Source organism: Lemur catta, chromosome 15 (assembly GCF_020740605.2).
Source record: "Lemur catta isolate mLemCat1 chromosome 15, mLemCat1.pri, whole genome shotgun sequence".
Lineage (NCBI taxonomy): Eukaryota > Metazoa > Chordata > Mammalia > Primates > Lemuridae > Lemur > Lemur catta.
Window position 1 is genome coordinate 42279839 of NC_059142.1, and position 27120 is coordinate 42306958.

General features: G+C 57.7%; 1 protein-coding gene across 1 annotated transcript in view; it reads left to right on the plus strand.

Annotated features, from left to right (window-relative positions):
- The window catches only part of WNT3 (Wnt family member 3), a 45421-nt gene that overhangs the window by 14996 nt on the left and 3305 nt on the right, over positions 1-27120 (plus strand). Inside the window, exons 2-4 of the mRNA XM_045525898.1 lie at positions 19549-19790; positions 23216-23481; positions 24089-24576. Coding sequence (XP_045381854.1) covers positions 19549-19790; positions 23216-23481; positions 24089-24568 — 988 coding nt within the window. The 3' untranslated portion in view covers positions 24569-24576. The remainder of the gene's footprint in view (positions 1-19548; positions 19791-23215; positions 23482-24088; positions 24577-27120) is intronic.

Here is a 27120-nt window from a genome sequence, read left to right on the forward strand (position 1 = left end):
GCACATGTCACGGTGCACAGGGAGAGTTGTTCAAGGAGGTGCCTACCTGGGAGTGGAACTTTGGTGGCAGGGTGGGCAAATGTCGCGCTTTACAAGATGACGCCAAACTGTTTCCCAGAGAGGTTGTGCCCATTTGCATTCTCGTGTTTAAGTTGCTATTCTGAAGACCCACGGCCCTCCTTCCCCCCAGGGCAAACCCACGCTGCGGCCTCCACTTTCTCCGGCCTTCGCTGTCTTTCCGCCAGGACTCCTTTCCCCACTGGAAGACTCTTTCCCATCACTTCTCCTCCTGGCCATGACCTTCCTGGGATCTGTCAAAATCCAGCCCAGAGCTGCCACCATCCTGGGGGTTTCCCAGCCTCACTTTCACTCTGTCCGCCCTTCCTGACACCTTTTGGGCCAGAGCAGGAGTCGGAAGGGGATATCCCACAGTGTGCTCACTCATCAGTCCCGCATCATCCTGCTGAGAGAGGCTTCTGGGGTCAAATACACTTAGAAATTCAACTGGCTACTTGGAGCCTCTTGGTGTTTACTGCACTCACTGGAATTTAGCAGCTCATTAGCATATTAGCTGCACAGACAAGCCCTGCCAGAGTGACCCCTTTTTCATTTGTTTAACTTGTTTTCCAAAGGTATTTAACCTCAGAGTCCCTTTTTCTCCCAAGTAGGGACTAGTACCCATTTGGAAAACATGATCTAGAAGATCTGCTGCCCGTTTCATTTGTCAGTTTGGCCTGTGGTCTTATTTGTCTCAGCAACCAGGCTGTGATTCCTCGGACGTCTTTTTTAATTATTCTGCGTGAACTAGTTCAATCCAGAGCACACGCTGTAGAGGGGCTTGAGTTGAATGAGTGAATGCGTGCGTATGTGAATGAATGAAGCAAGTGGCCAATCGGTCGGTCACCCCTCTGAATTCCCTCTCCTGTGAAGCAGTCAGGAAGCAGGGACTGGTCGGGCACAGCTGGTCTTTGTGCCCAGGGACACTCGGGCTGTCTGGCCGGTGAATCACTCTCCCACATTGGGCCTCTGTCACCCAGTGAGGCTGGAGCCCCTGCAGGGCAGGGACTGGGCCACACTTGCTTCTCCGTCCCCAGCTACTGAATGATCACATGCACGATGGGTCTCTCATCTGACTCCTTCCAGGAAGGACAGGAGAGCATGTGGTCAAGTCTGCAGGTTCTGTAGCCACCCCGGTGTGGCTGGGTAACCTTGGCCGATCTCTGCTTCAGTTTCTCCGTGCAAATGGCAGTGGTGATAACATACTTTCCCTACAGGGTTGTTGGGGGTATTAACTGAGTTAATACGTGGAAAGCACATAAACCACTGCTTGGCCGGCAATGGCATTGGTCTTCGTCAGTACTATATCAATAGCAACCACCATTTATTGTGCACCTACTATGTGCCAGGGACTATGATTAGAGCTTTATCCGTATTATTTCAATTATTCCTTCCTACAGCCTCTTTGAAGTAGTTGATGTTTACATTTTTCCCAGTTAGGAAGCCCAGTCCTCCCAGCGGGGCAGGGTAGTGGGTGGTAGCAATGACATCAGGACTCAGATCAGCCAGGTCACCAAGCTCCACTGCCAGCTCTGATGCGGCCACTGATTACTTGGAGAGTGGGCGGCTCCTTTACTGACTGTCACTGATAGTTACTCCACTGGCAACCTGATCAGTTATTTTCTAGGTTTTTTGTTACCCTCTGTTTATCCCAACAAAGTGGAAATCCATAGCCCTGTGCGGTTGGCTTTTACGTGTGTGCACACATGTGAGTGTGCGTGTGCGAGACAGAGGGTGTGAGCACACAGGTGAATGCGAACGAGTTATCTGTGGGGACTGGGGCTGGCCAGCACCTTCATGATAGACCCAGGAGGACAAAGATGCTAAGGAGGGGCTCGCATTGAGACGACAGAAGCACCAGCTCTGAGTCAGCCATGCTGCAGGACGGCCGAGAGCTGCTGGGGTTGGGCTGGGTGTCATCATCACAGCCCCTTGCACAGGGCCCTGTGTGCTGGGAAACGCTTGCAGGAAGGGCACCTGCAGTGCTTCTGCTCAGGCAGGTTAGCTGGGGCGGAGGCAGACAGATTCCTGCGGCCTGGCAGCTCTGGACTGGGGGTAGTTATAGAGGGCACTGGGGTTAGGGGCCCCCCCCTGACTTCCAGGGTGAATATGCTGGAAACCCTTTGCCACATGCCAGCTGCCTTCTCGAACCCCATAGACCTCTCCACCTGAGAAGTCACAGGCTCAGCCGTCCTCTTCCTTCCACACTGGCCAGGGCTCTATTCTAGCACAATTCTGGCCACACGAGATGTGGGGTGTGGGGGCCTTGCAGAGGGGCTGAACTCGGTGGTGTGGGGTAGCTTGGAGAGGTACATTCCAGAGGCTGTTTATGGGGGAGCAGAGAAGCTTGGGGGCTTCTTTCCAGGAGGAAGCACCTACTCCTGAGCACCCGAGGACAGGACACAAGAGCCAAAGTGGTGGCTCAGAGGGACGAAGATGAGGTAAGCAGGTCAGATTTCCCACCAGGTGTCACCAGGAAAGGATAGCATGCGCGGAAGTGGTCTGGGAGTCTGGTGGGGGAAGGCGGAGATCTTTCTGGTCTGGAAAAAGGAGGGAATTCCCGAGAACCTATAGACTGTTCTCTTGAAAGCTTGACTAGTATGAGTTAAGGTGTTGGATTTTAGATCTTATCCTCTGCACAGTGGTACGGCGTGTGGTGTGAACAGGAGTGTTGGCTAAGTTCTTTGGCCCCTTAGCCCCATGGATGGCCTTAGCTTTGTGCCCTGTGCAATATGTGGGCTGGGCCAGGGGACACCATGGTGTCTCCCAGCTCTGCCAGGCCCCTGCCTGGGGGTCCAGCCTGCCTGGGGACTGGGCTTCTTTCAGGCCCCCAGTGGTCCCCACCTCACTGCCTGTGGGGTCTACACTCACAGCGGGACCTCAGGCCTCCTGGCTCCTTGGGTTTCGGTGTTCTATGTGACAACAGTGTCTCAAAGGTACCCTTCCCCTTCCTCTTCTCTCAGGGCATAAAATCTGCCTGAGGACACAGTCCTTTGAGGTCTTGTGGATGATACACCCCCACCCTCTTCTCTGTCCTCCTTCACTTGGTCTCCCCGTCTCCACTCTGACAGTTTGGAAGTTGGCTTGTCCCCTTGCTAACATCCTGCTGTCCCTGTGCACAGGTCTGCCTGGTAGATTTCGCCCTCCTCCAGCCTAAGGACCTAGACAATGTCTTGGTTATTCCCCTGTCATTTCCAGTTCAGTGCAGGGCACACAGTGGGTGCTGAGTAAATGCACTCTGCTGGAATGCACTGGTTGTCGCCAGAGGGTGGGATCCAGACAGATGGCAAAATAGCAATGGTTTGGGGTTTGGAGTCAAGCCCCACCTCCACTTCCTGGCTTATGGTGTCCTGCCTGAGCCTCAGTTTCCTCATTAGTAAAGTGGAGACAGCATCTACTCCTCAGGCTGTCGAGAGGACTAATCACAATGCTGTGTGGGGAAATGCTTTGCAACTAGCAGGTGCGGGTGTGTCATCCACTCTGACCCCTCTTGGGAACTCGATGCCACGTTCGTCAACATCTCCTGGGCGTGGTGTCTAGGGAGAGGTCTCATTAACCCCCTACCCCCTCAAATTCTCTGCTCACACACACTCGTGTGTCCTGTCTCACACACAAATCCCTCCAGCCCTCAGAAGGAGGTCACCTCTTCCCTCGGGGATGCCTTGGGCTTGGGCCTGGCCTTGTCCACCTAGCAGTGGACCCCAGGTGTGGAAGATCCATGCCAACATTCAAAAGAGACAAGATGAATGGGCAGGGCCCCGGCGTCTGGCTTTACAGGCCTGCTTTGACTTTATGGGGCTGTTAATCCAGTCAGCAGCCCGGGCAGCAGGACAGACCTGAGCGTTTCCTTCCCCTCCCCCCGGCCCTCCACCACTCGCTCCCTACAGGCCTGTCCTGATGGATGTCTCCCTTACCGGCCCAGAGTCACCATTTCCTAGCTGTGTGACCCCAGACAAGTTATTTAGCCTTTCTGAACCCGGCATCACCTGTCAAATTGGGTTCCTTGGCAAATTAAAGAATCTATTCTATATAAAGTGCTTTATGTGGTACCTGGTATGTAGTCAGGGCTCAATTCATGTCAGCTATGACTATAGTAAGAGCCATTCTCTGTGCCCTGGCAAGAGGGTCCCTCACTGCCTTACCTATGGCAGCCGGTAAGTTAGCAGAGTCCTCATACCTTCCTGACCACTCTCTAGCCAAACAAATGTCCCCAGCTTAGCGTATTCCCCATTGGGTATGCGCCCGTGAACACCTTCTCCTTTATTTCCTGTGCAGTGACTGTCCCCGCGGAGGTGCCCCATCACTTCCTCTCCCACCTGTGGTGACTCGGGCCTCCCCTCAGGCCAGGTGATCCCCGAGGGAACCTGAACTGAGCTCACCTGCATTGACATTGCCCCTTGTGTTCAACACACACCCCGTTTGTAGAGCAATTGGTAATTAGGAATTTTTGACTTTGAATATTTGCTATGTCTGTGTATCTATCTGTGTGTATGTCAGAGAGAGAGAGATTTTATCTTTTCTGCGCAGAGCGTTTCCCTGGGAAGAGGTGCTCGCCTACTTCTGTAACGAACGTGAATAGGGCCCAAGACCGAAAATGCCGCAACTCTCTGTGGCCCGAGCCCTTGGCGGGTGCCTGGCCTGGCCGGGTGGCCGGGTGTTGTGCGCAGTGAGTGGAGGTGAGGGAGCGGGTGCGGCGGACCCCCGAGAGGAGGGCAGTGCACAGGGCAGTGCTGGAAAGTCAGAGACCAGCAGGGAAAGCAAAGTCCTGGACAAAAAAAAAAAAAAAAAAATCGTAGCCGTGGGCAAGAACGGAGAAAGGCGCGGAGCCCCAGCAGGAGGAAGGCCTTGCTGCCTTGAACCCCAAGAGTATCTGCTGGCACCCGCACATCTGCAGAGCGCTTCCACCTACTGGCAAGCAGACCTGCCCCGCTGCAAGGCTAAGAAAACTGAACGGGGAAATCAGGAGGACAGGAAATAAGAGCAGGAAAAACCAGGGGACACGAGGACTGGGGCTTGGGCAGGGGTCACCAGACAGCGCGGTAGGCTGCAGGAGGAAGGATTCCTTTTGAAATGTACCTTTGATCTTGTCCTTTCCCGACGTGTGTTCCAGTGTGTTTTGGAAGGCGCACAAAACAGGCAGGGAGGCTGGCGTGAGGTGCCCGCTCCGTGCGTGTGGCGCAGGGGCATGCCCGGACGCCGTGCTGCTGGCTCAGAGCGTTTGGCTTCTGCAGCTGCGAGCACAGAGAGGTGCTGGGAGGACAGGAGAGAGACGGTTGAGGGAGGACTTGGACACCCCAGAGGTTGCAAAAGCAGGGAGAGATTGAGCCTGGCTATGTGGAACCGCGGAGGGTGCTGGGGGCAGAGGAGGTGGGTGAAGGGAGAGCAGAGGCTGAGGAGGCCCAGCCATGGAACCACAGTGTGGCCATGGCAGGTCCCCAACCTTGCCTGTGATTTAGGGCAGCACTTCTAAACCTTACCTGAAAATCTTGGGAGGGAGGGAGGATACCACCGAGGGGAGGGGGCACCCAGACCCCTTAAATACACTGCTCTTGGGGTCGGTCCCAGGAATCATTATTTTTAAGCTCTGTGGGGACATTTACCATGCAGCCAGGGTGGAGAACAAGTGACCCACCTCTGCAAGTGCTGGAATATCTCATGATGCCCTGCATGGGTCTGCAGTAGACCCGGAACACAGCTCCTAATAGGTGTGGAGTAGATACTTGTCAAACCCAGGTGCCTGTGACAAGGAACCCCTTGGGCTGGAAGGACAGGAGGGAATGAAGGGACCCTGCAGAGGAATGGGTGGCTGGACTGGGGACTGGGGCAGCACCCCCGGGGAAGGGGGGGCAAAGGAAGACGCTGAGGCTGGCTCTGGACCTCCTTGCCTGGGGGTGTGGAATGGGGCTGGGAGGGCGGGGCTGCCAGTGCTTTGAACTTGGGTGGAGCCTCCCTAAATAGAGCGGGGAAGTCCAGGTGCTGGGCAGGGCTGTCTTCACCTGCTCGTCCTCAGCGCCGTGGGGGGACAAGGTGCAAAGAAGACCTCCTGGGAACGAGGTGGAAATACCCACCTTGAAAGGCAGGGAGTGGGATCATTGCCCTGAGCGCCTGGGTGTGGCCGCAGTGCCTCCCGTGAGGCCTGGCTCCAGCTCCCGTGCACCTGCGGGCACCGGTGCCCGGCCTGTGCGGTGGCCGGTCCGGGCTGGAAGTCCAGGCTGGAGCCCTGGGTGGTGTCCGGCATGTCCCAGCCTCGAGGTGCCCAGCCACTGCCCAGGGCTTCAGCGGGCAAGGCCCTGGGTTCAAGCCCTGTGTAGCTCTGTCCAGAAGTCCTTATAAGTTAGTTGGCGTTTTCATCGTTGTTGTTCCTTCAAAGTTTTATTATGAAAATTGTTAATCAGAAAAATAGAAAAAATAGTATAGTGCATATATATACACGACTCCTAGTGCAGCTGTTTTTTTTTTGTTTGTTTGGTTGGGTTTTTTTTTAGCATTTTACCTGTTTCTTCCCACCCCGCCCTACACACTATTTTGTTTTTGCTGAACCATTTGGAAGTAAATTACAGTCATCATGACCCCTACATTCCCGAACTAGCAGGATGACCCCTAAGCGTACACCGTTATCACCAAACAAATTATTAATGCTATGTAATGACGAGGTTTCCCCAATCACCCTCAAGTGCCCTCATGGCTGCAGGTTTCAAACTAGTTCCCAGTTTTGATTGCTATCGTCACTTAAGTTCCTTTTACTCTAAAACATCCCTCCTCGCCCCCCACACACTTAAAAACTGACATTGGCTTTGGAAGAGTTCAGGCCTGTCGTCTTGCAGGGTGTCCCACACTCTGAGTGTGGCTAGTGGCTTCCCCATAGTGTCATTGGCTTTTTCTCAATTCCTCCTGTTTCTTGACAACCGAAAGTTGCCTCTAAGATCTTGGTTAGATTCAGATTCAACATCTTTGGCCAGAGAACTTTATAGGGGAGGTTGGGCCCTTCATATTGCGTCAGCTGGTGTCATTCTATTGTCACACTTCTGGGGGACTTTTTTAATGATGCAGTTTCCCAGACTCCTCCCCAGAGGGTCTGACCCGCAGGGCTGGTGCTGGAGCTCAGGTGTCTGTATTTTTCACAACCATCCTAAGTGACCTGACCGCTGTGGTGCACGGCCTGCGTCTCTGACCTTCGCGGCCAGCTGGACCATGGTGGTACTTGGTCCTCAGAAGAGCACAGTGTAAGGCAGGAGGTGGGACTGTCTGGGTGGCGTCCGGGCCCCCACAGGGGAGGAGGATGGGCCGCCCCAGGGCAGCTCCGGGCTCAGTTGGAGGTTCTCACAAGGCCGGGGGTGCCTGGCGCACTGTGCTCCCAGCGGCCAGCACAGGGCCTGGCCCAGCGTCAGTGCGTGCTGGATGGAGACACGCACCAGGCTGGTGGCTCTCTGAGGAGCCGAGGGGAGCTGCTGTAAGAGTGAGCTCCCAGCCAACAGCGCAGCTTTCTGTGTGTCCCTACTGGGCTGCTTCTAAGATTCGAGCAAAGGACATCCAGACTGCAGAGCTAGCAGCTGTGTAAAAAGGCCCAGAGAACCAGCAGGCCTGTTGTGGAGGCAGCCCGAGAGGTCTGGGAGAGGAGAGGAGAATGACTGGGCACTCAGGTGGGGCCACTCAGGGCAGCCAAAGGGGGCCGGGAGATCCTGGCAGGGAAACTGTGTCTGTTGGTGAACCAGGTGCTTGGCTTAATGTATACAAGTGAGTTGAAAGGATTCCTCCCTCAAAAAACTCACTTTTAGTGGAGAAACAGCTAGTCAATGGACAATTCAATTAAGTACATTTAAGGTTACCCCAGTGGAATGTGTAAGAGCTGGTGCTATGACCAGAGGGAAGAGTTTAAATTGGAGACGTTAGGAGGGGATTTTAAAAATGGACCTTGAGGGATGAATAGGAGTTTAACATGCACAAGAAGGCTGGGCAGGCTGTCGCTTGTCTTTTCCTGGAACTGGGCTTGAAGGGTAGAGCAGAGCAAGGACCCAGCAAAATCCTGCCTGGGAACCAGCAGACTTGGCTTCTCAGAACAAGCAGCCTCACCCTGTCAGGCTGTCATTTCCCAATCTGTCTCTACTAAACATAGAAAAACGTTAGCCAGGTGCGTGCCTGTGGTCCCAGCTGCTCAGGAGGCTGAGGCAGAAGGATGGCTTAAGCCCAGGAGTTTGAGGTTGCTGTGAGCTAGGCTGATGCCACGGCACTCCAGCCTGGGTGACAGCGAGACTCTGTCTCAAAAAAAAAAAAAAAAACAAAAAAGGAGTCCTGGGCTGTGCTCCTTGCACCACCTCCAACCAGTGGAGGAACACGAGGCAAGTCACATTGCTCCTCTGGGCCTCAGTTTCCCCTGAGAAACTGGACTAGCTGATGTCCAAGGTCCCACCCAGCTTTGACACTTTATGGCCTGATGTTGTAGCAGAATAACACACGCAGCCATTCACAGACCAATTCTAAAGCCTTTGCAGGCCACACCTGTGTCCCACCCGCCCTACTCCGAGTAGCACGAGAACCTTCTCAGGTGGAGACTTTTATGTGATGGACCTTTCTTGAACATCTAGCTTGTACCTAATGAGCACCCCAGAGACACCTGGTCCCCCCACGGCTTCTAGAATGCTCAGCATCTCTGAGTTGGCAAGACTGGCGTTTTGGAGGGAAGTATAAGAGAATCCGCCCAAACCGATGGGCAGGAAAGTTGTGCCCAAGTCTTGGGGCCTCAGTTGTCCCATCTGTAAAGAGCACGACAACCATCTGCCTGTCCGAAGGCAGAGGTGGGACCACAGCTTTTGGCTCCAAAGGGGTGGGGCTCTACCTGAACACCTGCGAGGTCGCCTGGCTCACCTGTGAGGTTTTAACTGCTTGGCAAAGTTGGGAAGATGGCCCAGCTCTTGGCCCACGCACTTGGGGCTGTCTCCCCCTGTGGTCACCTGGAAACGTGTCAACCTGTGGTCTTCGTGCCTGTCAGGGAGACCTTTGGGCTCTGAGGAGTGAGGCCCCGCCCTTGCATCCCTCTGGGGACATTGGCTGGGCTCAGGCTGTCCTGTCTGAAGGAAGGACCTGTAGCTCTGTGGCGTCCTCTGGGGGTGCTGGGCGGGCCAGGGCTGCCAGACCCCTGCCTGCCGCCTGTCCCCTGCCTTCCTCCTCCCCCGACCCCTCCTCTCAGGCCCCTTCCACCTTCTTCCTGCCCAGTCCCCACCCCTGTTCCTCCCTAGGTCCCCCAGCCTGCTCCGTGCCCACCCCCCAATTTGGCTGAAGGGAACAATCCCTCTCTCTCACCCTCCTCCCCTTCTCCACTCTGATCAACTCCACTTTCCTGTAAAATGGAAAGAAAAAAAAATAAAAAGGAAAAAAAAAACCTTCATGCTCACAACACAACAAAAAACAGGTTTAAACATTTTACAGGTTTCAACATTTTTCAGGCCGCCTTGTCACATCTTATCAGATCAGCCAGAGCCGCAGGCCAGGCGCACAGGGAGCTGCTTTGGAGAACAGAAGCTGTAACATTCCAGCCAAGGCTCTGCCCCGCCCTCCCCCGCCCCTCCCTTCCCTTTTCTCCCCAAAGAAACACCCCACGGGGCTCCCTGGGAGGAGCACAGCCTCAGCCTCTTCCCTCTGTCTGGGGGCTCGGTGACCGGTGACCGACCGGTGGCTTTGAGCTTCTGCCCACACCCTGCCCTTCCTCCCATGGCTGCCTAGAGCCGTGGCCCTCCTGGGCTCTCACGTGGTCCTCGGCAGGTGTGCCAGCACCTCTGAGGGCCCCACTTGGCCCTGAATGGAAACCTCTAGAAGTTGGGGGCAGGGGGAGCTGTCAAAGTCTCATAGAATGCAGAAGTGGTTACTTGGCCAGCAGGTCAGTTTGGGGAGTGGTCAGTTTGGGGAGAGGAAGATGAAGAGGCTCCCCTGCGCCCTGGCTCCCGGGGCCTGTCCTCAGGGTCGCCGCCCTAGGGGAAGGAATGTCTTTACTGTGGTTGCTTTTCTTCACGTGTGTGGGTTTCCCACCCATGGTGTGGACCACGGCCTGGAACACCCCCTTCCTGGCAGATTCACCCCTAGCCTGCCACCTTCCTGTTCTTGCCACGCCCAAAGTGATCTTGGTGACACAGTTCAGGGTACCAGGTCCGGGAAGGGCTGGCCAAAGTCCTAAGGCCCAGATTCCAGCCGAGCCAACCTGAGGGACAGACCGGACCCTGGGTCCCAGGCGAGGAGGAGGAGCCACCTTCACAGCTCGCTGTCCGGGGTGGGGACGGGTCAGAGCTGGGAGGTGCCACTGCATGTGGACAGAGAGGGGTCCGGGAGGGAAGACCCTGCGGACCGCAGGTTTGGGATTCGTGCAGAGCCGAGCCCTCACCAGCGAGGAGCACAGTGGGAGAGGGAAAGGGCAGAGGCAGGGAAGGGCGGCGTGACCCAGTCTGTCCAAGCACATCCGCGCACCTCCCTCGCCTCCGTGGGACCTCATCAGCAAGTGGGAGACAAGCCAGTCCTGAGCGCCTGGGGTCATGTCTGCTGGGCCTGGAGGTGGGGTTTCAGGAGAGCCCTCCCCACCTTGTGGCCTAGGGCTCTAGCCCCCTGGTGCCCTCCCTCTGCAGGTGGCATCGCCACTCCCACTGCCAAGCGTCCAGGTTGGCTCAGCCGCCCCAGAGAGCTCACTGGGGAGAGCGGGCCCAAAATATCACTCAGCTCTTAGCTCCCAGAAAAAGTCCCCACACTGAACCTGTAGCATCTGTCTTCCCCCCGGGCTCCGGCTCTGTCTAGACACCGTGTCTAGAGGTCTCACCCGCCCCACAGACTTCCCTGTCCTTGTCTCCAAAGCTGCTTCCTCTCACGTTCCCCTTCTCGGTGGGCACCGCCTCTATCCCCCTGGTCATGCCCAGCCAAATCTGGGCTCCACTTTCCTCCTTCCTCTTGTTTCTCATGTGACCACACAGCTGCTGGGCCTTATCTGTGGCCTCCTCTCTGTTCCTGAAGCCACTGTCCTGAGGTGGCCAGAGGGCCCGTCCACTGCCACGGACCCCACTGATCTGGGTGGGTGGTTCTTGGCCCAGTTGCCCAACAGGCTTGTGCCAGACCGATGAGACCTGGCTGCAGTGTGCCGCCAGGCCCCAGAGCCTCCATGGCATTAACGTCACACTCAGCCTCCCAACTGCTTCCCCAGCCTTTGGTCTCTAGCACCCGCCCCTTGTCCCATTCTGCACATGGCCCACAGGGGAATATTCCAAAGCCCAGCTCAGGAAGCCCAAATAGAACCTGACACCCTGGGCCTCTTTCTGGCCGCTTCGCCTCCTCTGCTGCCCAGCACGGCCCCTCGACCCTGGCTGGGGTGGACCAGCTGTTGTTCCCTCTCCCACCTCCTTGCCTGGGCTGTCCCCTGCCACCCAGCTCCACCCGAGGGCACCCAGCCATTGTTCCCCAGCTCAGTAAGATGGCGGGGCCTGCTCACCTTACTCCAGGCTGTTGCTCTTACCACATGCTCTCGTGCCTGGTGGTTACTCGGGCTGTAAGGGACATGCCTTGGGACCAGCTCTCACTCACTCAAGTCACCCCCAGCTCTCAGGCCTAGTAGGTGCTTGAGAGATGCTTGTTGGTCGGTTGCCGACAGCAGCTTCCGGTCTGGGCGCTCCTGGGTGTGGCTTCATTCATCTCCACGTTCCGCACCTGGAGCTCTGCCAGACTAAGGGTCGCGCTGAGTGACTGGGCAGTGAGTGACTGTTTACCACAGGAAGCTTTAGCCTTCTCTGTGAAGGACTGGCTCCTCCACGACTCCACACACTTGCGGCCTCTCTGGGCCCCAGTCTGGGCGCCTGGGGCTACGTCAAGACGGGGACCAGCAGGAGGCCCCTCCAGTGTGTGGAGCTCTCCACCCTCACCCTTCTTTCCTGCACATGAACAGGGGTGCTCCCAACCACTGCTGGGGACACAGGAGGGCCATGTGGCCCATCCGTGCCTGTTGAGAGGAGGAACCAGCGACTACTGGGAACGGCCCAGAGACAGCCCCACTTCTCCATGACAGGCAAAAGGCATCCACCGGGCCACCTAGGCGCCCTCCGTGGACCACAGGACAAGGCTCCATGTGAGCCCTTTTGGACTCAGAAGGAACTTCCTGACCTTGGCCCTGCGCCAAGACGCTGGGAAGGGCCTAGACTTTGCTTGCATGCACAGGGCCCACGTGTGCTCCAGGGAGCACCGGTGGACAGGCAGGGAAAGCGGTAGCTTGTGAGTCTTGAGCCAGGTTTCTCCTGCCAGAGCTCCAGGGCTGCGGCCTCCCCTGTCAGCGGCAGTGATCGCCTCCCCACTCTGGGGTTGACTCTGGGGAAGCTCCAAGAGTTGGGTGCCCCAGAGCCCACCGGGCCCAGCCCCTTCCCCACTCCATTGGGCACACGTGTGCCCCCGCACTTGTGGGGTCCTCTCCTGACATCCACCAGCCCTAAATGGCCTCTTGACCCGGGAAAGATAGTGGCCTTGAGATCCAAGGCCAATGCGTGGCTCTTTACTTCCTGCTCATTTCTCAAGGCTTTCTTTTGCCTTCTGGAAAGTTTCCATCCTGCCCCAGGCCAGGATGGAGCCCCTCTGGACCCAGGAGCAGGTCGGGCCTCTGTCCAGTACTGCCCAGAAACCAGCAGGTGGAGCACCTGGCACCGGGCTGTTGTGGGGTTTGCAGAAACTCTTCGGTCACTGCCCCAGGAGGGGAGAGACACAGAGGAGGCGGCCTCCCACTCCCTCCCCACTCCTTCTTAAGGTGCCCTCTCTCTGGGGCTGGCAGAGGCAGTGAGGCCTCACCACGGGGAAGGGGGATTCTAAGAAAGGCAAGACGGGGAGGCTTGGCCCTGGGAGGAGGACGGGAGCCCTGGAGCCTCTCCCTGGGCTGTAGCCCTGAGGTCCACCTTCCGTGTCCAGCCTCAGAGAAGCTTCTGAGAACGTGCACTTATCACCCCCAGGTTAGGGGCCTGGCGGCAGTGGAAGGTGGTATCCTCCCAGGGTAGGCGTGATGGTGCAGGCAAAAGAGCCCTGGTGGTGAATGGGAGCCCTGGGTTCTACTCCCACTTTCCCACTTGTCGGCTGTGTGACCCAGGAAAATGACAAACCCTCTCTGGGCCTTGGTCTTCCCATGTTGTGGAGGAAGGGAATAGACTAGATGACTGGCTCTCGAGTAGCACCCTGCAGGGGGGTTCTCAGTGGGGACCAAGTCGAGGGGAAAGTCAAGGGATGGGGAACCAGGTACCCTCCACCTTTTGCAATTTTAACCATTTTTAAGTGTACAATTCAGTGGCATTAAGTGCATTCCAATGTTGTGCAGCCGTCCCCAGTATCCATTTTCATCACCCCAAGTGGAACCTCTGGAGCTGTTAAGCAGTCACTCCCCACTCCTCCCTTCCAGAGCCCCCGTAGCTCTGCTACTTTCTACCCCTATGAATTTACCTGCTCTAGATACCCATGCAAGTGACATCAGATAGCACTTGTTCTTTTGTGCCTCGCTTATTTCACCGAGCATGTTTTCAAGGTGCATCAGGTATCAGATGGTAGCATGTATCAGAATTTCATTGCTTTTCAAGGCTGAGTAACATTCCATCACATGGATGTACCACGTTTTGTTCATCCATTCATTTGTCGATGGACACGGGTTGTTTCCACCTTCTGGCTGTTGTGCACAGTGCTGTCATTAACACTGGTGTACAGGTGTCTGTCGGAGTCCCCATTTTCAATTCTTTTGGGTGTATAACTAGGAGTGGAATTGTTGGATTCTAGGGTAATTCTACGTTTTACTTTTCGAGGAACAGGTCCCTCTTTTTATCTGTTTTATATATAGGGGAGAGGAGGGAGGTTGTGTATTATTCCATTTGGAAATAATGGCTAACAAATAAGAGATGTCCTGAACCTGGTGACCCTGTGGCCCTTCTAATCTCTCAAATCCCATAATGTCAGGAGGTTCCAAGGTAAAAAATATAGACCAGTTTGGGTGCAGGGGTAGTCACCTGGTCTGGTGCGGGACTGCAAACCCTAGTGGGTCATTCAGGGAAGCGGGGGTTGGTGGTGCAGTGGGCACTCCCTGCAGCATGGGTCGCTGCCTCAGCAGGGGCTCAGCCGGCGCTGCGTGGATGGCAGAGTCTGTGGGTCAACGGTGCCAGATCAGGCCAGGCAGGACGCACCGCGCAGGGCACTTTTGGTGTCTTGCCATGTTATGTGCACAAGTCAATTCAGCCCTGGTTAGAAATCTTCTCTGCCTTGTGCCTACCCCGCAGGCCCACCCTCGGCACTCTGGCCTCAGACAGTGCTGGTGGGTTGGGGTAAACAGCGGGGGTAGAGGCCGGGGTCGGGTGAGGCCCTGCACGATGTTTAAGCCTGGCCTGCTTGGAGAGGGGATTTCATGCTGAGGGGTCAACACTGAGCTTTCCAGGAGCACTGCCTACCCTCCTGGCTGCCCCTGTCTGTCCTTGGCCCAGCTGGGCAGTGGGCGATTGGGGTGGAGGGTGAGCTGCCTTCGGGGGGAGGGTGGCAGGGCCCTGGGGCAGGGCAGGGCCGGGAGCTGGGTATAAATAGCCCCTGGCCCAGCTGCCAAAGCCTGGCTGGGCCCTCTACCCTCCCCCTCACCAGCTGCTGGTGCCAGGCAGCGCCCTAGCCCCCTTGGGAGCCCGGCCACCGTCTCAGATCCTAAACGTAGGAACTTCCTCCGCGGAACCGAGGAGTCTTGTCCTGTGTGGAGGTGGAACCTCCGGATGCCTGGAGGCCTGGCCAGCGAGGGGGCATCAGACTGGCCTCTTGGGAGCGGTCCTTCATTCCTTCCCTTGGCCTCGGGATCAGCACATACCTACCATGTGCCTGGCCCTTGGGAAGGCCAAGTGTGCTGGTGTGTGTGTGTGTGTGTGTGTGTGTGTGTGTGTGTGTGTGTGTGTGTGTGTGTGTGTGTTGGGGGCAGGGGCTGGGAAACAGTGGGAGGAGACACAACCTTACACCAGCAAGGCCAGATGGAATCGGGAACAAATCCCTTCGGCACGTTGCGATAAGGTTTGAATAAGGTACAGGAAGAATGTAGAGGGAGAGGTGACTTCTGTCTGGGAGTTCACGAAGTCTTCAGGATACTGGTGACCCAGGAGTCAGGGTTTGCAGGAGGGGTCAGACGTGTGCAGGGGTTGGCAGTGGAGAGGTGCTCCGGGTGGAGGCTCCCCACGTGCAAAGGCATGAGGGGTAGGACGCCCTCCGCGGGCGAGGCCAATCTAACCAAAGCTCTCACGCTTTGACACAAAGAATTGAGGAGAAGCAGACTCACCGTGTTGCCTGTCCCAGGGGAATGTGTACTTCAATAATGGGGACAAGGAGTGGTGATTTACATGAATGTGTCTGCAATGGTGGAATTTCGGGCATGACTGTGTGTGGGCAGGAGGTGGGGGCAGGGGTGGCAGGGCGTGTTTGGGGGAGGGCAGCTTCCCTGCAGAAATCAATGCCACGGCCACAGCCTCACTACCCCAACACCAGCCCATGGGGCTAAGCCCCATCCCCAGAGACCCTTGCTAATTACCTACAGGAGCATCCTGGGAATGTCCTTTTGCCCTTGCCCTCTGCGTTACCTTGAACCCTCAGCCAGATTCCAGATGTCTTCGTTTAACTATGAGGATGGAGCTCTGATCCAGGCGTCCTTGCCAGTGTTGGATGGGAAGGGGACAATTCTGATGTGTCCTAACACGTCAGGGATGGGAGGATGGGAGGAATGAGGATGCTGACAAGGCAGGGGACAAAGTGCTGGGGACAGCTTCCAAAGGCATAGTAACCATGACAATTACCATTTATCAAGGGCTTCTCACGTGCCAGGCGATGGGTTATATCACTCATTCCTCCCATATATTCATGAGACAGATGAAGAAACTGAGGCACGAAGAGGTTAAGCAAACTCCTTGAGACCAGCAGCTAGGAAATGGCAGAGTAGGGTGAGACTGTGGCATCCTGGCTGCCAGGTGCACAGTTGGCTGGACCTGGGCAACAGGGAGGAGACGGGGTTTGGTGGGACGATGGGAAGAACTCATCATCTGTCAGGCTGGGAAGCTGTTCTCAGAGGACATCACACGCGGGAGTCAGACAAACCCAGGGTTTGAATTCTGGCTCAGCCACTCCCTTGTATGAGTCACCCAACTTCTCTGTGCCTCGGTTTCCTCATTAAAACAGGGATGACAACGCCCACCTTGCAGAGTTGTGAGGATTAAATGAGATACTATATGGGAGAGACTGCAGCTGCGCAGCAAGAAGGACTCAGTGGCATCTCCTTCCTGGAGATGTCTGGGAGCTCTCTGGCCCCAGCAGCCACCAAGCTGTGCCAGCCAGTGCCCAGGGCTCAGGTGCTCTGCTGCGCTGGGGAGACTCCCCGGGCCCTCTGGAGGAATTGATGAAACCAGGGAGCAGGGAGCCCCTCGGAGAGTCGGGGGGGGGAGGAGCAGCCCCACTGCGAGTGGCAATGGAGAGCCAGCGGGGCCCTCCCCACTCCTCAGCCCTTCTTCCCCGCAGTAGGAGGCAGCCACCCTGCCCTGGGTCTGGCTGTGTGGCCTTGGGCAAGTCGCTCCTCTGGGCCGGCCTCTGCTTTTCCATCTGTATAATGGGCTTTGTGCTCTCTTAGGGCTCCTCTTGTGGGTCCTGCTCCTGGTCCAGGGCTCAGGCTCCAGCTTAGTCTGAGGGCGCCCAGGCCTGCAGAGGTGCCGCAGGTGTAAGGCCAAGGCTGGGAGAGGGCGGGCGAGGGCGAGGACAGAGGGGAAGGGAAGCAATGAGAGGGCAGGGGAAGAAGGGGCAGAGGAAGGGCCTCAAAGTGCCTCTCACTCTGGCGCCAGCTCCCTGGCCCCCGCCCCAGCTGTCCCATATGGGACTTTGGGTCCTAAACACCAGAGGCGGGAGTGGGGCCGGCCTGGGCTTCTTCTGAAGTAGGCCTTGCCCAGCCAGGACGGTGCTACGCTGAGTTGTCTACACGGAACCCTTGCCCGGTTTCCCTCCCCAGTGGGTGCAGGGCCGCACGTGCCGGTCGAGAGCATGCGGAGGGCAGCCTGAGCCCCGGGAGAGGCTCAACTCTGCCACTTCGCAGCCCCGCAGGTGGGGGCAGGTGACTTAGCTTCCTGGCCTCAGTTTCCTCACCTAGGAAATGGGACTGTGGCAATGATAATGAAGTTCCTACCTCACAGACCTGCGTGAGGACCACATAAGGTAACAGACACAAGCACCCAGAACTGTGCCCAGCGCAGTTGGGTATTTTATTACCACTCTAACCTGCTTACACCTATTAACAGGGCAGGGGCAGCGCCGTGTGTGCCACGTACCCATCAGGGCTCTGGGATCAGCGGCTCTTGCCCCCTTGAGCGAGGGCTCGGTGTTGAGGCCCAGGGTGCAGCTGGGCCAGGCCTCACCATGCCAGGACCCAGGCGGGCATTGCCCAGAAGGCAGGGTGGTCAAGTGGTTTGCCCCATGGGCTGTGGAGTCATGTCCTAGGTTTCAATGAGCAACTCCTTAGCAGCTCTGCGTTCTGGGCGGGTTAATCACCATGCAAGTCTAAGCCATCTCCAGAAAGGGGCTCTTAATAATGATCCTATTGTGTGCTACAGTTGTTATTAATATAAGGATTAAATGAGGCAAATTCAAGGAAAGGGACAGCCCGGTGCCTGGCACAGAGGAAGTCAGTAACTAGGCATTAGCAGTGATAAGTCAGAACTTCTGGCTGCTCCTTTCTTCTTTTTAAAAGGACTTGTGCTTAAGTTCTGGAAATGTCTCCTAAATGTTACCACCCAAACTCCCCAACCTGGTTCCCCAATCCTTCCCCCCAAAATAAATAAACACGTGGAAAGCGAGGGGCTGCCTCTCCTGCTGACAACTGAGCAGAGAGACAGCCCTGGGTGGACGGGCACTGTGCCCTTCCATGGTGCCCAGACAGCTCTGTCCCTTGGAATGTCTGCGAGTTGGCCAAGGCCAACAGCAAGCTCAAGTGTGAGCAAGCATCCCGGCGAGCATGCTCTGATCTCCCACTGATCTAGCACCAAGGAGCCTCGGGCAAGCTAATTTACTCTCCAAACCTCAGCTTCCTTGTCTGGGAGATAGTGACGTTCTACATGTTGAAGAATTGATCAGAAATGTCGCTTATAACAAAGTGCCAGGCACACAGTAAGAGCTGATAAATGGCCCTGCGTCCAGCCCAGAAGCTTTTGTGTGCTTTTTCCTGACCCACCCCCGGGGTCTCTCCTGGATCCTCTTTCCAAGGTGTCTGTCCATCACGTTTCTTGGAGGACTTGACCTAGGCCAGTGCCAGACCAAAGCCTTAGTCAGTGCTGGCTGCAAAGGGAGAGGAGATGGGTCCCCCCAAGTGCTCCTTCTTGCAGCTCACGCTGCTCCTGACACAGGGCTGATTGCAGTTGGCCTTGAAGCCCACTGAGACCCACGGATCATTTTCTCAGCTTCTTCCACAAAATGTCATTTCTACTTTTCCTGTGCTTAGGGGAAGGAAAGGAAAAGTAGTGATTCCAGCAGTACCCTGGTTTCCTAGTATTTTAAACTCTTCTCCCATATCCGTATAAGACCATTCCTCCTGCTGACTCTCTAAAATCTGGAAGAGGTTGACAGGACATTGATTGAAACATGAGGGGCAGAAGAATGGGGTGACTTAACCAAAGTGACATGGTGCCGGGTCAGGGCAGTGAGATCTGAGCTCTTTTCCCTCTTGACCCTGAGCTAAACTTGTCTTGAAACAAAGCCAAGCTTCAATCTCAGGTGAGAGAAGAGGTGGAGCTGTAGAAACTTCTAGGGAACTGCAAAGATGGTCCTGGAGGCCCTGGAGGACAGAGGACCTGGTGCAAGCCATCGATTCCTCGAGGAGACGTGGGAGACATGGGAGGCTCTGGGCTGGGCTGGCAGCATCTGTGGAAGAGGCTGAGGCACTGCCATAGGTGTGTGTGTGTGTGTGTGTGTGTGTGTGTGTGTGTGTGTGTGTGTGTGTGCAAACATGCACACAGGCAAGGGCAAGCTTCCTGCTGGGACTGATGCTTCTCTGCTTTTTCTGAGTTGGGGCTGGGGTCAAACCAGCCTCTGCTGCCTTCCTCCCTGCAGATTTGGGTTTCTTCCCATGAGTCACTGGAAGTCTCCGAATGGCCCCAGAATCTGGGACTGCCTAGGAAATTGCCCACCCAACCCCTTTAATGGCCATCAGGGAAACTGGACCCAGAGCCTGGAAGTGACTTGATCTGGGCCCTAAATACCATCTTTCCAGTCCAGGGTTCTTTTCATGGCATTGCATTGCCCCCAAGTGTCCCCATGAGAGGTTTCTGCGGGTCCCATCCCCTGCAAGCTAGACAGGCCTGGTCAGAGGGCTGACTTGCCTGAATCAGAGCTCTGCACGTTGAGGGGCAGTGTGCTCCCAAGGTCAAAGGCAGCATGTTCAGGTGCCAGTGTTCCTCCACCTACCCCAGAGGACTCATGGAGAAGAACGGTGCCCATGACCGGCTGCGTGCTTTGTGCCTGCAGGTCCCTGGCCCTGGGCCAGCAGTACACATCTCTGGGCTCACAGCCCCTGCTCTGCGGCTCCATCCCAGGCCTGGTCCCCAAGCAACTGCGCTTCTGCCGCAATTACATCGAGATCATGCCCAGCGTGGCCGAGGGCGTGAAGCTGGGCATCCAGGAGTGCCAGCACCAGTTCCGGGGCCGTCGCTGGAACTGCACCACCATAGACGACAGCCTGGCCATCTTCGGGCCCGTCCTCGACAAAGGTACTACCCCAGGGCTGGGTGGGAGGTGGGGGAGGGACAGGGTGGGGAAAGGGCACAACCCTGTGCCCTAACACCCCAGCTCTGTGTCCAGGGTCCCCCTGGGAGGGTGATAAAGCTGCTCATGACCAGGAGAGGGGCCTCTATGGAAAGTGGGTTGGGTCCCTCTCTGGACAGACCCAGGTTGTCACCATGGCTGCCACACCTTCCCAGGTGCTGCTGGGGGCCTGAACAGTCTTGAGATGCTCCAGGCTCCTGATATCTGAGGGCAGGCATCAAGGAGGCCACAGGCTTCCTTCCTGGTGGCTCTAGGCTTTGATGTGGCCATTTGTGACATTTTCCCAATGCTGTTAAGTGCTATGCAAATACTGCTTTGGGGGGGGAGGGACATTGTCACCCCTAGGTCCCTCCCAGATGCAAAGTCCTTAAGAGCTGAGGAAGCTGCCTGGCTTCCAGAGGTTTCTGTTGGTCCCCATGCCCTGTAAGCTGGAGATGCCCACAAATGGTGGCACCAGAGGGGACACTGGCCTCTGGGTAACTTCCCAGCTGTCTCGCAACCTGGGAGTCTAACTGGTTGTGCCTCGAGGGAATGGGAGTCATACAATTTGACCTTGAACACGGAGGGAGGGATGAGTGGGGCAAATGTTCCCAAGAAAGGGACTTGGGCTTATAGGTACTGGGTGGAAGATGAGCAACTCTTTGCGGAACGTCAGTGCCCGGGAGTTTAATGATCCCAGCTGGGCTGGCTCCCGTTACAGCTGTGCCACCCAAACTGCCCAGCCTGGCCCGCCCTCCTTTTAGAAGAGAGGCTGTGGGGGAGCTGAGAGCCAGCTGGAGGGTGGGCACAGAGTAGGGGGATGAGCTGACACCCCCATTTTTGAGTGCAACCCCTCTTTACCTGAGCCTCAGGTACACAGAGTCTGGCCTACCGACAGCCAAAATGCGGGGTATTGTCATGGGACAGGAGGGTAATTAGCAAATCAATGGATGATGATTCTGTTTATGCTTCTATTACCAAAGCTAATTATTCCTTGTTGACATAAAAGGTTTGGCCTCTTAATTGGGGCCAAGTGGCGGCGGTTTGCATTTCAAACCTGATCTCGTCGGTGTGTCAGTCTCAACGCTTTCCGGTGCCCCACCTCGGGCCAGGCAGCGCTTAATCCAGCAGCCGTGCGTCTAGACGCGCTCCCCGAAGCGAGACTCACCTTCGCACAGCAGCGGGAATCGGGCCTTTGAGCGCCTTACCCCCGCGCCCGGTGCTTAACGTTTAACTCACCGTCGCAGGTTCAGGCACACGCCCTCACTCCTACATTGCGAGAGGGCAGGTTTGTGTTGCGGGGCGGGGTGTGTCGGAAGCTTTGGGGGAATTTGCTGACAGCTGCGGATTGAGTGTTCCGCGCACACACGCGCACCCGTGTCCGGTGCGCAGAGCCGGGGCGGTGATCCCGGGTTCGAGCCCAGCTTCAGGCCCACGTCCGCACTCCGCCGCGGGCCAGTCCCTGCACCCCGCTGTGTGGGCCGCCCGGGGTTAATCTCTGCCCTCCGCTTGGAGCCCCGGGGTGGCAGGGAGTCGGTCCGTGCTGGCGTGCGTCTCCTCCCGGCAGGGCGCAGAGCGCAGGCCCGCTGGGCTGCAGCCGGCTGGGGGCTCGCACTGCCCCGCGGGCCGGGGGGCGCGGGGGTCGGCGGCCGGAAAGGGAGAGGCCGCGACGGCGGGGCGCAGGCGGCGGCGCGGCGGGCCCGAGGCCGCTTCCCCGGGCGGGGCGGGGGCGGGCGGCCCGTCGCGGCTCCGGCGGCTTGAAAAGGGCCCAGCGCCGCCCCCCACCGCGCGGCCCGGCCCCGCGCCCGCTGCGGCCGCCGCGCCATTCACACGCCCTCTGGCCATTCGGCGCGGCGCGGGGGCGGGGGGCGCCGCTTCAATGGGGATTTCGCGGCCCGGCGCCGGGGCCGGGGGCGCGGCCCGGCCGCGGGAGCCGCCCGTTGCTACGCGGTGGCGGCCGGCCCGGCGGCCCGGGCCCGGCGGCCGCATTATGCGGGTAATGCGGTGTGACACCGCGCGAACAAAGGCGGATTGACCGGCCCAGCGGGCCCCGCCGGACGGGGACCGGCACAGCGGGGCTGTCAGCGCCGCTCCCAGGCTAATCCCCGCCCCGCCCCCGCCGCCCCCGCGTCCCCGGGGCTGGGAACCGAGCGCAGCCCGCGGCCAGGGCGCCGCCGCCACCGCGAGAGGCCGCGCGCCGGCCGGAAGCGAGGGGCGCCCGCCCTGCGAGCTCTCCCGCGGCCCCTCTCCCACCGGGCGCGAGGGCCGGAGGGGCTGGAACGGGGGCGAGGGGAGCGCAGCAGCGGGGAGCCCGGGCAGGATCGAACCGTCTGCCCGGGCAGCGCAGGCTCCAGTGCGCGGGCGGGCCCCGCTCCGCTCTCCCAGCCAGCGGGTCGGTGCAAGAGGGACGGCCCCTCTGCAGGTGGCCCATGAGGGTGCTGGGGCCCCAAGAGAGGAAGCAATAGCTACGGGGGGTTCCCGGGCTTCCTTGTCCGCGGAGCTGCGCTCTCTCTCGGCACTCAGGACGATGGGCATAGCCCAGGAATGGAGGCGGGAGCCCTGGCTTCTAAGCCAGCCCAGCCCGCGTCTTGCAACCTGAGCAAGGTGGCAAGTCACCTGCTGGCTCTGAGGTCGACCAGAGAAGGAGAGAGAAAGAGAGAGATGGTTGGACTGCAGATCTTGCAGGCCTTTGCCTCCCTAATCGTCAATATCTGTATCTATAAAATGGGCCTATAGTAAAACTCTCCGCCTCATCGGGTTAAGGGGACGAAATGGAGCCCTCACTGGTGCACACCCGGGATTCAAAGGTGGTTAGCACTGTAATGAGGTGGGGACAGCCCTGAGAATCTCCCCTTCTCCTTCCATGGACCCTGTGTCCCCACCCTTCTGGGCGGGGCTTGGCATCCTCAGCCCAAAGCCCCTTGTCTGGGTGGGAGGTCAGGAGAATGCGGAGGGGGAGACTGAGGCACAGGCCATTGTCCTCCTGGTCAGGTACCCTGGAGGCAGGGAGAGGCTGTATCCATTTTACAAAAAGGGTCCTGAGGCTCAGAAAAGGAAAGGGTCTGCCCAAGTGCATCCAGGTGGGAAATAAGTGGAGGGGAAGGGGGAGGGGGAGGGCCTGTGCTGGGGTCCCTGGAGCTTGGGAAGGTGGAGGACTGGGGGCCCGGGGCCAGGACGCAGCGTGGCTGCCTTATCTCTGTAGCGTCCTGCCCCGGGCCTCAGTTGCTCGTTTGTAAGGTCGGGATACCCACCGGAGTCAGGACCAGTCGAAGTGCCTTGGGAGGGCACCACGGTTCTTCCCTAGCCTCCTCCTGTCGGCTCGGGAGGTCGAGGCAGGGCGGGAGCGTCCCAGGCCGGTGCCTGAGCACTGCCCCCCATTCCCTCCCCGCAGCCACCCGCGAGTCGGCCTTCGTGCACGCCATCGCCTCGGCCGGCGTGGCCTTCGCCGTCACGCGCTCCTGTGCCGAGGGCACTTCCACCATCTGCGGCTGCGACTCGCACCATAAGGGGCCTCCCGGCGAAGGCTGGAAGTGGGGCGGCTGCAGCGAGGATGCCGACTTCGGGGTGCTGGTGTCCCGGGAGTTCGCAGATGCGCGTGAGAACAGGCCGGATGCACGCTCGGCCATGAACAAGCACAACAACGAGGCCGGTCGCACGGTGAGCTGCGGCTGCCCTCATCCCCGCCCCAACCTTGCTGGGAGCCCTCCTCGGACCCCTTCCCTGACCCGGGCCCGGCCCCTCCTGGGCTGGCCTCACTTGGCTCCACACCTCCCTCCTGGCAGCCCTGTGTGTCCTGGGCTCCCACCCACACCCTGCAGTCACCCCTTCTGTCCACCCTCCTTCCTCCTTGGGCTGTTCCTGGTCTCGGCCCGGGATGAATGTGCCTGGGAATGTGGCCCCCCCATGGGATCAGGCACCCCCCTGCCCGTCCTAGGCACTTTGGCTGGCTGTGTAGGGCTGTGAAGTCCCCGGGGCCTGTCTTTGAATTCAGCTTCCATCCCTTCCTTTGGGTAAATGACCTAGGACAAGTCACTTAAGCTCCCAGCCTCAGTTTCCCCATCTGTTAAACAGGGATAGACTATTTCCTAGGGTTTTGGGAAATGGACAGGATACGATGTCTGCCAGTGCTCCAGGCATGAAGGGGAGGGAAGCAATGATACCATCAGTTCTCCTGGTGCAGAGGAGGAGCAGTGAAGGGAGTGGGAAGGGGGCAGGGGAAAGGAGACTGTCAGTCTGGGGGCCAGCCGCTGCTCCTCTTCCCCAGACCATCCTGGACCACATGCACCTCAAATGCAAGTGCCATGGGCTGTCGGGCAGCTGCGAGGTGAAGACCTGCTGGTGGGCCCAGCCTGACTTCCGTGCCATCGGTGACTTCCTCAAGGACAAGTACGACAGTGCCTCGGAGATGGTGGTGGAGAAGCACCGGGAGTCCCGAGGCTGGGTGGAGACCCTCCGGGCCAAGTACGCGCTCTTCAAGCCACCCACCGAGAGGGACCTGGTCTACTACGAGAACTCCCCCAACTTTTGTGAGCCCAACCCTGAGACGGGCTCTTTTGGCACAAGGGACCGGACTTGCAATGTCACCTCCCATGGCATCGATGGCTGCGATCTGCTCTGCTGTGGCCGCGGCCACAACACGAGGACGGAGAAGCGGAAGGAGAAATGCCACTGCATCTTCCACTGGTGCTGCTACGTCAGCTGCCAGGAGTGCATCCGCATCTACGACGTGCACACCTGCAAGTAGGGAGACAGGTAGGGCTTGGGCGGGGAGGCTGGGGAGCCTTGGTGCAGGACACTGGGTTCGTCTCCTCTTTTTGAGGACCCCGTTCTATTTCTGCATTATGCAAGACACACGAGTTTCCACAGGCAAAATAGGAAGCCAGGATTCCCAAGCTTCAGTGGGCATGGTCCTTGGGCAGTGACTTGGATTACACAAAGCACAGGTGATAGCCAAGTGCGTGCACAGAAGCTGCAAGCAATTGATTAAAATTCATATACAAGTCAGTTAATGTTGAGCCAGACCAAATTATTGCATGACCACTAGCTGTCATTCTTGAGCATCTGTGGAACCAGAAGAGGGACACTGTGGGGTTGGAAACCAGGAGATCTGACATCTGGTCCCAGCTTGGTCCCTAACTTCCTGTTCTTTCACTTCTCTGGGCCTCAGTTTTCTTACTGTAAAATGAGGGGGTTTAAAATACCTGAAATAGTAAGCCGAAAGTCTCTTCTACCCCCGGGGCAGAGTCACTTTGCATCCACCTTGACCTTAGAGGGCAAGTTTTCGCACAAGCATAAATCCTGCCAACCTCAGGGGGTGGGTGGGGGAAAGCGGCACATAAACCCATATCCCGGCAGATCTGAAGCCGGGGTGGAGCGGGGAGCACTCTCACCGCGTTTATGGATGCTGATGGGGAGGAGGAGGGGTTCAAGTTCAGAGTGACTGTGATGAGTAATGAGGGATCAAAGGCTGGTGGATTATGTTCTCAAGCTTCCCAGAGGTGGCCTGCGTGGGAGGCACTGTGCACGGGTCCTTGGATCCTAGGACCCCAGGGCAGGTCGGCGTTGGCGTGGGGAGGTCCTGGAGCCCCGGGTGGAAGGTTCCTACGGCCTGTGTGCCCTTTCTCTTTTTTCTGTCCCCTGAGAAGGAGTCTGGTATGTCTTGGCATGAGTGTGGGTTTTGGAATGAGGCTTCGCCCCGGTCCAGCTCCTGCCACTTGCCAACTGTGTGACCCAGACAAGACATTCCTCACAGACCTCTTTCCTCATCTGTCATCCTCCCCAGAGGGGCTGTGAGGAACAAATGAAAGAACACTGGGGACAGGGCTTGGTTCATTGAGAAGCACTTGCCTGCTGGGTCACTGCTGGCTGGGGCAGAGCAGCCTGTGACAGGGTGAGCACCCATTCAGTGATGCGGTTCCACACAGGGTGCCCCGGAGCTAGTGGTGCACGTCTGTGCTGTAGGGGACTGGGGGTGGGACAGGACCCTCTGAGGCATGGGCGGTACCTGACATTGTGGGAATAGCTCTTGCTGAGGGGCGGCTCACCCCGCCCATCTGGGAAGCCCCTGGGTGCGGCTCAAGTTATGCCCTGGCAGGGACGGTCCAGAAAGGTAGCAGGAGGCAGCACCTCTCTTGGTGTCTGAAAGAAAGCAGCATGGGCGGTGGAAAGAGGACCGAGGTGAGTTCCGGCTCCACCACGTGCCAGCTGTGTGGCCTTGGACGCCCGGTTTCCTCGCCTGTCCAGCTGTGGTAACGGGGGCCTAGCAGAATTTTATGAAGCTCAAGTCAGCTACCAGACAGGAATGCTTCTCTGAACATAGACTAACAGGGAGTGTGTGAACGCCATCAGAGTCGTGACATAGGATAGTCATGGTGCAAAGAATTAGCACCATCACTTAGTTTCACTTACTGCTTTTCAAAATGGTAGAAGGAAAGTCAGCAAGTAAGAGAGACCTCACAGGCCAACTGTGGCGTGTCGGGCAGAAGGACTGTTTGAAGACCATAGTGGCCACCTTCCTCTGATGTTCACTGTGGCCAGAGGCAACGTGGTGTCCCTACTACCAAACGGGACACACATAGCTCTGGCGATTTTGAGAGGGAGCTGTGTGGGGACAGCAGAGTTTTAAAACACGAACACTGTCAGGGCCTAGAGGGCCATCTAGCCTGCCCATTTCACAGGTGGGGACACTGCGTTAGCAGCTGAGGCAGGGCCCAGGTCTCCGCCTCCAGAAGGCCCCAAGTGTTTGTCCTGTGGAGGCCACAGCAGCAGCCCAAGCCCCATCAGTGGCTCCAGGAGACAGAGTGGGTCACAGATACACACCCCTGCATCTCTGCCCCAGCACCTCCCCTCATGGGCCCCTGTGGGCAGCTGAGATCAGCCAAGGCAGGGAGTGAGGTGCTGGGGTCGGCCCTCCGTGTGCACGAAATACCCCCCTAACCCCGGTGCTAATACCGATCCTGGGAAAAATCGATACTTTTCAGTGGCCTCTTTTCTCCCCATTTCTGAAATGGACAACTGATGTTTTTTTTCCTACAATCTTATGTAAAGCGCTCCATAGACACGGGTTCAAGATGCCACATCCAAGTAGTTCATAGTCCCCACGCCCCTCCCATGTGGACTCTGGAGCCCTCACTCTGCAACGAGTGGTGAATGCTCTCCCAGTGTGGTGCCCTTTTGATGCGTAGTCAACTTGCTGCACGACCCCAAGCAGGCTCCGAGCCCCGGTTTCCACCTTTGTGAACTGGGGTAAGAACCATGCCCCTAGCAGCGTTGTCCCAGGGACTGCAGACGGTGCAC